General features: G+C 43.8%; 1 protein-coding gene across 1 annotated transcript; it reads right to left on the bottom strand.

Moving 5' to 3' along the window:
• Positions 1–664: 664 nt before the first annotated feature.
• On the bottom strand, positions 665–7,227 carry LOC138096877 (zinc finger protein 420-like). The gene is made up of 6 exons (XM_068993128.1): positions 7,104–7,227; positions 5,988–6,089; positions 4,641–4,648; positions 1,526–2,339; positions 829–1,447; positions 665–701 (listed from the first exon to the last, which is right to left on the bottom strand). Exons 1-6 carry the CDS (start codon positions 7,135–7,137, stop codon positions 665–667), a joined length of 1,614 nt encoding a protein of 537 aa, XP_068849229.1. The 5' UTR covers positions 7,138–7,227.
• Positions 7,228–12,106: the final 4,879 nt, after the last annotated feature.

Genomic DNA, 12,106 nt, shown 5'->3' with positions numbered 1-12,106 from the left:
TAAACAAAGATATATTGCTAATAATTGTACATTTCTAAATACCAACGTTCATCTTGTGATCCATACTAACATATCAATTTTCGATTTGTTTTAACTATGGATTACTATCTACAATACTTCTCCTGAAGAGGAACTTCTAAAAACAGAATTGATGAAATGGTTTCTATGTGCGGGCTTCCCTGATAGCTCAGTTGGTAAAAATCCGCCTCCCACTCCACTATTCTGGCCTGGAAAATTCCATGGGCACAGTCCATGGGGTTGCAAAAAGTTGGAAACAACTGAGCGAGTTTCACTTTTTCTAGTGTGCAATTTCTGATATTTATTTAGATTTAATTTTTATTAAATACTTTTCTACATTTTCTTTATGTCATTCCTTATCTTTCTTAAATAAAAGGTCTTGTATTTTCTGAAGTGTATGTTTGGACAAACTTCTTCCATCACTTATTAGTAGGGTTTCTCTCCAGTACGTGCTCTCTGTCTAATAAGGTGAGAGCTCAGATTAAAGTCTTTGCCACTTCTCCAGTATGAATTCTCTGATGTTGAGTAAGATCTGAGTGCTTCATGAAGGTTTTTCCACATTCTTTACATTTCTAAGCTTTCTCTCCAGTATGAATTCTCTGATGGTGAGTAAGACGTGAGTGCTTTGAAGGCTTTTCCACATTCTTTACATTTCTAAGGTTTCTCTCCAGTATGAATTCTCTGATGGCAAGTTAGACCTGAGTGCCTGCTAAAGTCTTTGCCATAATCCTTACATTTATAAGGCCTCTCCCCAGTATGAATTCTCTGGTGTTACATTTATAAGGCCTCTCCCCAGTATGAATTCTCTGGTGTTGAGTAAGATTTGAGTACTGACTGAAGGCTTTTCCGCATTCTATACATTTATAAGGCTTCTCTCCAGTGTGAATTCGCTGGTGTTGAGCAAGAGCTGAGCAGCGACTGAAGGCTTTTCTGCATTCTTTACATTTATAAGGCTTCTCTCCAGAATGAATTCGCTGGTGTTCATGAAGAGCTGAGTAGTAACTGAAGGCTTTTCCACATTCTTTACATTTATAAGGCTTCTCTCCAGTATGAATTCTCTGGTGTTGAGTAAGATTTGAGTACTGACTGAAGGCTTTTCCGCATTCTGTGCATTTATAAGGCTTCTCTCCAGTGTGAATTCGGTGGTGTTGAGTAAGAGTTGAGTAGTAACTGAAGGCTTTTCCACATTCTTGACATTTATAAGGCTTCTCTCCAGTATGAATTCTCTGGTGTTGAGTAAGAGTTGAGTGGTAACTGAAGGCTTTTCCGCATTCTTTACATTTATAAGATTTCTCTCCAGTATGGATTAGTTTATGTTTAGTAAGACATGAGTGCTGTCTAAACGCTTTGCCACAATCCTCACATTTATAAGGCCTCTCTCCAGTATGAATTCTCTGATGGCGAGTAAGACGTGAGTGCTTGCTAAAGTCTTTGCCACAACACTTACATTTATAAGGCCTCTCCCCAGTATGAATTCTCTGGTGTTCAATAAGAGTTGAGTAGTGACTGAAGGCTTTTCTGCATTCTTTGCATTTATAAGGTTTCTCTCCAGTATGAATTCGCTGGTGTTGAGTAAGAGCTGAGCAGCGACTGAAGGCTTTTCCACATTCTTTACATTTATAAGGCTTCTCTCCAGAATGAATTCGCTGGTGTTCATGAAGAGCTGAGTAGTAACTGAAGGCTTTTCCACATTCTTTACATTTATAAGGCTTCTCTCCAGTATGAATTCGCTGGTGTTGAGTAAGAGTTGAGCAGCGGCTGAAGGCTTTTCTGCATTCTTTACATTTATAAGGCTTCTCTCCAGAATGAATTCGCTGGTGTTCATGAACATCTGAGTAGTAACTGAAGGCTTTTCCACATTCTTTACATTTATAAGGCTTCTCTCCAGTATGAATTCGCTGGTGTTGAGTAAGAGTTGAGCAGTGATTGAAGGCTTTTCCGCATTCTTTACATTTATAAGGTTTCTCTCCAGTATGAATTCTCTGGTGATCAGTAAGATATGACTTCTTAATAAAGGCTTTGCCACACTCTATACATTTATAAGGCCTCTCCCCAGTGTGAATGCGCTGATGTCGACTAAGGTTTGAGTAACACATAAATGCTTTTCCACATTCTTTGCATTCATAAGATTTCTTGCCAGTGTGGATTTGCTGATCTTGACTAAGCTCTGAATTCTGCTTAGAAGTGTTGCCACACTCTGTATATTTGAAAGGTTTCCATCCTGAATGAATTTTCCTGTGTCTACTTAGACTGGATGAGTTAGTAAAGGCTTTCTCACATTGCTTACACTTGTAACTTTTCTGCGGATTCTGAATACTCTGCTGTTGAGTGAGATTTGAAGACTGATTAGAGACATCACCATATTCACAATTGTAAGTCTTCTCTCCAGTGTGTGTACTCTCATTTAGTGGAAAACCTGATGTTTGGTAAAAGATATTCCTCCATGTACTATTGTTAGAATCTTTGTCTGAAGATTGAGGTCCCTGATGTTTCATAGCATTAGAGTCTTGTTCAGTTTTACACCAAGTTTCATTGCATGCATGGCTTCTCACTCCACTGTAAATATTCTTGTAATTATTGGGGGTAGAACTCTTACTTAAGGCCTGACTCGTGTTATTACACATGAGAAGTTGTTCCGTATTAACCGTACCATGATGTGTATTGAACAGTGATGGTGGGATTAACTCTTTTCCATTAATGTCAACATTACACATTTTGGAATGGAGAGAAACTGTCTGTTGGTAGAAGAATAATGACCCCTTGGTCACAGATCCCTCAAGCTGATTATTTTGTGAGTTTTCCCCATCATTTTTAAATTTCTGGTTTTCAGACGTGCTTGAATGTATGTGTAATCGAAGCCTGTGTTCAGAGTGGTTTGCATGAGTATTTGCAATAGAGACTGGATGACTTTCTAGAGTTTTCACATTTCCCTTCAGAGAACGTGTATGTTTAAAAAACTGCTTTAAGCCTTTGGTTGAACAGATAGACTTTTCTGCAGCTATTGATAACTGAAATGGGTGTTTTCCACAGTTTGACTCATATTGCTCATTTCTTATGGCAGTAATGTCCGCATTGTGTGAAACTGTCTTGGTTTCTATCTGTCCATATAAACATCTTCTAGGTCTTTCACATACCCCCATATATTCCTGGACTTTCATTAAATGTTCGTTTCCAAGGTAAGCTCTTTCATATATTCCTAGGTTTGCTTTTTGGATTAAGTTTTCTAATCTTGGATTCTTTGACATCAAACCACAGGTGCTATGAGAAGACACAGCTGAAAGATATCAAATGAAAGTTTTCTTATCTACTGTTCCTATCTACTGGGGCTGGTGTGAGCTCAGCTGGGACAGAAGGGGAGCCTCATTCTCTGTGGGAAGAGAACACGGCAACAGTCTGTGGCAGCAGGACAGAGTGAGACCTGTACACAGGGTACTGATGCCAGCCCTGCCCACCCAGCCTGAGAGGGTATCTGCTGCTGCAGACAAAGGCTGGGTGCTGAAATATGGGGTCTGGAGAGCATAGCCAGGCAGAGCACTGCTGTGGGCTGTGAGGAGACATCCTGAGGGTCTTGGGGTGAGGGAGGAGCTCTATAAGCTAGAATGCTTGTGGAGGAAGCCTGACCACCAGAGAGCAGAGCGCCTTTGTTGACTGATGCCCAAAGGGAAGACCCACCATTGCAGCCCCTCTCCCCCTGTGCTGGCCCCTCCTCCCCCAGCACTAGGAAGGGCCACCACCCGGGTGGGCTCTATTGAGCGCCAGCCACAGACTCCCCCCATGCACCTCCTCCACAATCAGCAGACTCCTGTGCTCTGGGGCAGCTTCTGCAGCAGACACCTGTGGGTGGCCCACACACATAGAAGGAGCTGAAAGCTCAGCTAGCCCCAGGGTTAAGGAAGGAAAACTGAAGTCTCTCCTCACGGTTACACAAACCATGCTTTTATACCTGCAACTGGCTTTGTCAACTCAGCCCGTACAGAACATCTGAATGGACAACCAGGGCTCCCCCAGACATGGGAGGTGTAGCTTTAGCAACTGTAGACTTTGTGGGGATGTATACTAGGGGGAAGGGCCAGGCTAGAGTCTGAGCTGCTCCCAGAGCACCACAGCAGGTCCAGCTCCATGAATGCAATTCTGGGACCTGAGTTCACTGGATCTCTGCTGGTGTTCCAGTGAAAACAACATCTGAGGAGGCAAATCTCTCTGCTTTCACAAACAGTTTATGTAAATCCCTAAATGTGAAAGCTGCTGGCACCAGAGCAATGTGCCAGCATGCCCATGGTTGAAGGGGGGCCAATGCAGTGCCTACATGGGGTCTCATGAGACTCACACAGTGCCTGAGCACACCCCAAGGTGAACAATCCCAGAGGAGCAATCTTTAGTGGCTTCTCTCCCAGTGGGTGTCCTCCAATCCTACCTGCCTTGACTACAGATCATAATCACAGTGAAGAAACGCGTCTGGGGGCTCTTCTCCACCAACCAAGAAGCAGACCCCACCCCAATAGACCAGTGACAACCATAGAGCCAAGGAGAAATTCCCCTCAATATTTTGGGGAGGCACGGGTCACAATAACAGCAATCAAAGCCCAGATCAAGGGGATAAGGGTACAAGCCTGTGGACCAACCTCACCCCCTAGGGGGAAGACAACAGAGCAAGAGGAGCTAGGATCCTGCAGCCTGCAGAACAGACCACAAACCCAGAAAATATGACAAAATGCGACGACAAAGAAGTATGATGTAGAGGAAGGAGCAAGACAAAAAGCTACAAGAACCACTAAATGAAGAAGAGACAGGCAGTCTAATGATTACTCTTCCTCTTAAGTCATCTTAAATGCTGATGCCACTAGGTGCCCTCCAATTCTTTAACCCACTTTTTATTTTAGCAAGTTCCATATGATGTTTCAATATAAAAATCATAAATGATACTGACATAGGTCTAATCAGAAAGCGAGGACATGTAGGACAAAGTCTGGGGAAGTTGATAACAAGATTCATTAAATAAAGAAGCAGTTCTTGAGAAATTAAGAAATGAGACTTTCAAAGTATTGTGTGAACACTATCAATGCTCTGTGGAGATCGAATTGGGAATGAAATCTTAAAAAGAGTAGATATCTATATGTAAAATGTATTTTTTTTGCAGTACAACATTGTAAATGAGTTATACTCCAATAAGAACGTTTTAAAAAGATTCTATATCTAAACATTATAATAGTTTGAAACCATTAAAAATATGGTTGAAAATGTTTTAAGGTCTTATGCCAATTTATTTGAAAATTTTTGAGTTAATTGAATATATTTAAGTCTTTTCAGTTCAGTTTAGTTCAGTTAAGCCTTTAGCATTGAGGAATTGGGGCAGATACACTTAACATTTCATATGAGTTCATATGAAGAAAACAGAAACTTTGAAGTAATCCTGAGATTGGCATTCCTTCTCTTTAGGGAGGTTTTGGTTCATACAGTGAAGAAATTACTTGAATTTAAAATTTATATGATCATATTTGTAGCTTCCAGTGTTTTAGAAATTATAAGTCAGAAAAACAAAACACAAACTCTGTCCCCAATATTCCTAGAACTTTGGCAGTATGTCCTCAATTCCGCTCACACACTGTCATCTAGAGGTAGAAACTTTAATAGGAGCGTCTTAGAGTTTTTCAGAAATGTTCAGTTTTCCGAGGGGCCCCCTGCCCCCCACGAAATGGAATGGTAATCGATTCATGCAGGTTGTCACAGGCCAAGAGAAGGGTTTCAGTTCTCACTGTGATTGAGAAAAGTAATCACTGGAGATGAATTCAGGAATGATTTAAAGAGACAGAATGGGGCAGGTGATATCCACCTTTGACAGCAACAGAAAGAAACCCAGACTTCTCTAAAATCATTTCCATTGAAGCAGATCTTCCCAAACCATATGACAAAGGATGAATTCCTCACTAATCCCTGGACCTGTCATGGACTGGTCGGCTCCATCCATTGACCCCTACCTGTGTATACTGCTGGCGTCTCCAGTCTCCTTACATCCCAGGGATTCTTCATTTGCTCCAGAAAGGTGACCAGGTCTGGCTTAGAGACCACAAGACCTGCTATCAGGAAAAGGAATATTCGTTTTGCTAGAGATTCATCAGTTTCCAATCTAATATGTATTCAAGTGAGAAGAAAAGGCACATGTGCTAAGTCGCGCCAGTCTCGTCTGACTCTTTGCCACCCTATAGACTGTAGCCCGCCAGGGTCCTCTGTCCATGGGAGTGTCCAGGCAAAAATACTGAGTGGGTTGCCATGTCCTCCTCCAGGAGTTCTTCCCAACCCAGGGATCAAACCCATTTCTTTTATGTCTCCTGCATTGGCAGGCAGGTTCTTTATGACTAGTGCCACCTGGGAAGCCCAGAGAAGGCATGGTAGAATGTTAATAGAGCCTAGAGCTACAGTATTTGGGGACATAATTTCCTAAGCTGTATTAACATTCCCTGGTGGCTCAGCTGGTAAAGAAGCCACCTGCACTGTGGGAGAGCTGTGTTTGATGCCTGGGTTGGGAAGATCCTCTGGAAAGGGAACGGCTACCCACTCCAGTATTCTGCCCTGGAGAATTCCATGGACTATTCCATAGGCTCGCAAAGAGTCAGACATGACTGTTACCTTGCTCATTACATTATTACATTATTAACATTCTAGAGAAGGCATGGTTGAATGTTAATATAGCCTAGAAAATTATATCCCCAAATACTCTATCGAAGCACTTTTATAACTAACAAATACATAAAGAAAAGATCTTGAGATTCTAGTCAAGTACTACTAAGGCCAAAGTAAGTAAGTGGGAGATATCTGATTTATAAAGGAGAGTGGCACCCTTTTATACCATAGAACCTACAGAATTAGCACTAACCTAGAAGAAGGAGGCAGGTTCCATCAAGGAAAAGTTAGAATCATAATGAATCCTCATGAAGTCTTCTTTCTCAACTCATAAATATCCATTTTCCCATAGAAAGCAGGGATCTGAAACTATTATAAGGAGCAGAAGATTCTAGGAGACATTCTAGAAATGCAGGAACCAAAACCCAGTGGGTAGAGAAGGGATTCTGGAAGGCAGTTATCCTCACCCAAGGAGGCCAGGTTCCTGTAGTTCTCTAACATCACGTCCCTGTACAATTCTCGCTGCCCGAGGTCCAGGCATTCCCACTCCTCTTCAGTGAAGTCTATGGCCACATCTTGGAATGTCAGCCATCCCTGAAATACAAAGTACAGGTGCCATGTGGCCATGGGAAGACTTCCTAATGTGACCCAAGAGGAAACCAGCAAGAGAAATGGTTTTGATTTAGGAGAATGTCTGGTGTTACACAAGAATATAATTTTTACACAGTAATATTTTCTACCACATTTTTAACCCCAAGAAAAGAGGATGAGATACGATCCATCAACCACTACAGAAATTATTCTGATTTGAAAGAGAAATCATATGATCAGATCAACACTGGCATAGTTATTTTTGAGTGTTGTGCTCAGTTGACAGACGATAAACTGTCTATCAAAAGAAACAGGAAATATTTTTACAAAGCACTTCCTGATCCAAATGTTCTGGAGTGGGCTCAGTGTGCCACATTTTTCACAAGCTTATTTGAACGAGTAATGTTGAAAATTCTGCTCCATGAGTGACAATGTGTGAACAGCAACGAGGTAGAATAGTAAGGAAAGAATTCACATTTAACTTTGAAGTTTAAGTGCTTTACAGGTTTTACAGGTCTGATAGGATAGTAACCTCAGCAACAAGAATCATTTTAACGATCTGGTATATACTACTTTCTGACAGTTTTCAGACTTGAATGTATAACAGAAATAATTTCAAATCAATAATGTTGCTGTATCATCTTTTGGCAAATATTTTAACAAACATTCTTTAAATGACAGCTTAAGGGACGGGGGAGCCTGGTGGGTTTCCGTCTTTGGGGTCGCACAGAGTCGGACACGACTGGAGCGACTTAGCAGCAGCAGCAACTTTTACCTCAGTTTGTGACTCTAGACTTTAATTAAACACAGACAAATGCACAGAGCTAACTCTCATGAAAGTTTATAGAAATTTCTGTATTTGTAAATAATACTAAAAACAAGAAAAGTGTTAGTCACTCAGTCATGTCGTACTCTTACCAACCCCAGGGACTGTAGCTTGCCACGCTTCTCTGTCCATGGGATTCTCAAGGCACGAATACTGGAGTGGGTAGCTATTCCCTGCTTCATGGAATCTTCAAAAAAGAAAAACAAAAAATCAATCAAATGATGTTAACATGTTCATGCATACAGACATACACTAAAATGGGACTGTGTACTTATTAAGAGACAAATTGTCATGTCAATAAAATCAGGATAATTTTTAAATGATTGAAATTATACATAAATATTTGAGGATGATATTGTTAGGTAGGTAGAATACGGAAAAGGAGTCCAAAATGGCGGTGGCTAAAAGACAAGGAAGGTCAAGGAGGGTCCAAGGACCAGTAGTGGGATGCCACTGCCTTCTCCTAAAGAAACAGCACTCCTGGTTAAACCCAATTTGCATAAGGCAGGCTCCAAATCTTTGTTGTGATGAGACAAAGAACCAAGGAACATACACTTGTGTGACATCTATGGTGCCATGACTCGGATTTAACCAGGCTGAAACAACCTCCCAGCGGAAGAGGCCAAGCGCAGCAGGAGTCCAACTCAGCGAAGCTCCCGCGCTAGAAGTGGAAGGTGAAGAAACCCAGCACAGGGGAAGGCCCATCGTGCTGGATACCGGGACAGCGAAAAACAAATTCAGCCGAAAGGTCACGCGTCCCAGTCTCTGATCCCAGATTAAGGTAAGAGGTCCTCACTGGAGGGATATGCCTAATGAAATCTTAATTCCTTTACAATCTCTCCTTTCTTGTTGTCTTGAACCTCCTGCAAACAGGCAGGCGGCAGGGGGCACAATTGAGGGACTCTGGAGAAGCTACTCCTCAGCATGCCCCAAAGGCGCTGTCTGCAGAGCCCCAGCAGCTGTTACACAAGCCGGTGGGGGTTCTTCTGTCCTTTCTCTTCTCTGTGCCAAGGATCAGACCAATGAAATTGTGAGCACTGGTCAGATATTTAGCAAATTTTCCGGCGGACCATGAAGGGGATTCCTTGGCACGTTTTACCCACTGCTTTTTCCTCCTGTCCTTCAGCTCTCTCCCGGTACTCAAGCTCAGCCAAAACTAATGAAACTCAGGCTCTGGTGTCTCATTGCAAAAATTCATTGAGAGACAAAGAGGTGGATTTGTTAGGATCCAGAGAGAAGCCACTCTTCAGGGTGTGAACCATTGCCAAGGGCAAGGGCTGGGGCCACAGCCTTAGGCCTGGCTAGGTTTTGTGAGGGGGTGAAAATCATATGCTAATGAGTGGGAGGATCACCGCAACCATTGGGGCACCACCCACTCCTCCCTCTTATGCCTTGAAGCTGTTCTGCACCTGTCTGTTGGCTTATAGATTGGGGATTAAGTACTTGAATTTGACTTGTTATTTTGGACCCACTTGGTTTTAATTGGTTTACATTATACCCTTGTGCAATGTCATTCTTTCAAAGCTTGTGCTCTGCCCCCTTCCCTCCAGTTTCATGTTCTTTGCCTGAGCCCCATCCAGACCCACAAGAGACAACCAGAAAATAGCTGGCCTTGGTAGGGAAATACTCTATAATATCCAACCCCCTAATCCTACCCAGTACTGTTCACACTGGAGATCTTGGGGACGTCCAGCTCCAGTCTGGGGGTCCAAGGAGGTCATCACACCTTGACATGCCTAGGGATCTAGTCCTTGAAAGGTTGTCATGTCTCAACTTGCTCGGGGATCTGCTAGTCCCAGGGGTCCCAGGAGGTCGTCACGCCTCAGCCTTCCCACGGACCCAATTCTCGAGAGGCTGTCACACCTCGACCTGCCCGGTGATTCCATCTCTAGCAGGCTGTCACACCTCAGCCTGCCTGGGGCTCTGCACCCTGACCTGGGGACGCCTGGTTCTCAGGTTGCAACAGTTCTGAGTAGGATAAGCTTCAGAAAGACTCACCCCTAAGGAAGTCCACCCATGGAAACAGAAGGAAGCCTATTACTTGTGGGACTGTGCCCAGTCTCAGCAATAACTCACGAACCCAGTGAGAACCCCATTGCCTTTCTGGAAAGGCTGAAAGAGGCACTCCAAAAGTTTACCAATCTGGACTTAGACTCTTACGAGGGACAGGTGATTTTAAACGACAAATTCCTGTCCCAATGTGCATCAGATATCAGAATTAAGTTACAACAGCTACAACAGCAGGACCTTGCTGCCTCTTTAGATGAGATGGTCCAGGCAGCCACCAATACCTTTTATAACAGAGAACAGGAGAAGGAGGCCAAGGCCCAGGAGGAGGTGAGAAAGAAAGAGACAAGGCATGCCCAGATGCTGGCCGCCCTCTAGAGAAGCCCTATGGCAAACCCCGAGTCCCTGAAGGACAAGGCATGAGACAAATGCCTGATCTGTAGACAGGCGGGGCATTGGGCCAAAGAGTGTCCAAACCGGGACAAGTCTCCTGGAACGGCTTGCCACAAATGCCATCAACTGGGACATTGGGCGGCACTCTGCCCTGGGGACCCAAGAGCCTCAAGGTCAAGTGCCAAGCCTACCCTCACGAAGGTTCAAGAGGACTGAAGTGGCCCACTCCAGCCAGCCTGCCTGTCACAGATAACCATCACAGGGCTGGAGCCAAGGGTGCAACTGGATGTGGCAGGTAGGCCCGAGAATTTCTTGGTTGACACAGGGGCTACCTACTCTGTCTTGATCTCCTACTCCAGAGCCTTCTCCTCCCAAACCTGTACCATTTTGGGTGCCACAGGAAAAGCAACTACTAAAAGATTCACCCGAGCACTTCTTTGTTGCTGGGATGGACAAATATTTTCCCACCAGTTTCTAGTGGTCCCTGAGTGTCCTACTCCCTTATTGGGAAGAGATATACTCACTAAACTGGGGACCACCCTTGTGATGGGAAGTTTTTCAGCCCCTAGAGCTCTACAGCTCCTGGTTACTACTGAAGAACCCATTACACCTTCAATAGAGAGGGACCAAAAACCATGGGAAGACAAAATTAACCCCCAGGTGTGGGACCAGGGGATTCCTGGATGAGCCCACCAAGCCGAACCGGTCATCAGTGTCCTCCGAGATCCCACTCGGTTTCCTAACTGGAAACAATACCCTCTCAAAAGAGAGGCTTGGGAGAGACTACAGCCTTGAATAAATAAATTCCTTGCTTGTGGGCTATTGGTTCCCACCAGTTTGCCACGTACACCCCAATCCTCTCAGTAAAGAAAAAAAAGACGGAACCTGGTGAATGGTTCAAGGTCTCCGGATCATAAATGAAGCTGTAGTCCCCCTCCATCCCGCAGTACCCAATCCCTATGTAATCTTGGGAGAAATCCCACCCAGTGCCAAGTGGTTTACAGTCTTGGAATTCAAAGATGCATTTTTTTTGCATACCACTGGCTAAAGAATCCCAATATCTTTTTGCCTTTGAGAAAACAGCCCAGGAGAAAACAGCCAACAGATGACTTGGACAGTATTACTTCAGGGGTTCAGAGATAGCCCCCACCTGTTTGGACAGGCCCTTACCCTAGATCTGGACCTGGGACCTAATGGGAAAACATTACAATACGTAGATGACCTACTAATCTGCTATCCAGATGAGGAAAGTGCCCAACAACATGCAATTCAGGTTCTAAACTTCTTGGCAGAAAGAGGATATAAAGTCTCCCATGCTAAGGCACAGATGGTCGAGACAAAGGTCACTTACCTGGGAGTTCAGATTACACACGGGTCCAGGAGGCTGTCCTCTGATCGGGTACAAGAAATCCTCCAGTTGCCCTCCCCCATGACTCGAAAACAATTGCGAGGTTTCCTGGGGCTAACTGGATATTGTAGAATCTGGATACCCAACTATGGTCTAATTGTCCAGTCCTTATATGAAAGCTTAAAGGGACGAGATGATTCAATCTCACTGATATGGGGAACTCCTCAAAAGAAGGCAGAGGCTATGCTAAAACAGGCCTTAACTCGAGCACCTGCCTTGAAGTTGCCAGACCCAGAAAAAGCATT

This window comes from Capricornis sumatraensis, chromosome 20 (assembly GCF_032405125.1).
Source record: "Capricornis sumatraensis isolate serow.1 chromosome 20, serow.2, whole genome shotgun sequence".
NCBI lineage: Eukaryota > Metazoa > Chordata > Mammalia > Artiodactyla > Bovidae > Capricornis > Capricornis sumatraensis.
The sequence above is the reverse complement of the archived record's forward strand: the minus strand, read 5'-3'. Positions and strand labels throughout refer to the sequence as shown.

Coding starts and splice junctions, on each gene's coding strand:
- LOC138096877 (XM_068993128.1), bottom strand. CDS start 7,137: ATGTTAGAGAACTACAGGAACCTGGCCTCCTTGG. Junction 1,448..1,525: donor AGAATGCAGAAAAGCCTTCA/GTCACTACTCAA, acceptor GTTGTGGCAAAG/ACTTTAGCAAGCACTCACGT. Junction 702..828: donor TACTCAAATCTTACTCAACA/CCAGAGAATTCA, acceptor TAACTTGCCATC/AGAGAATTCATACTGGAGAG.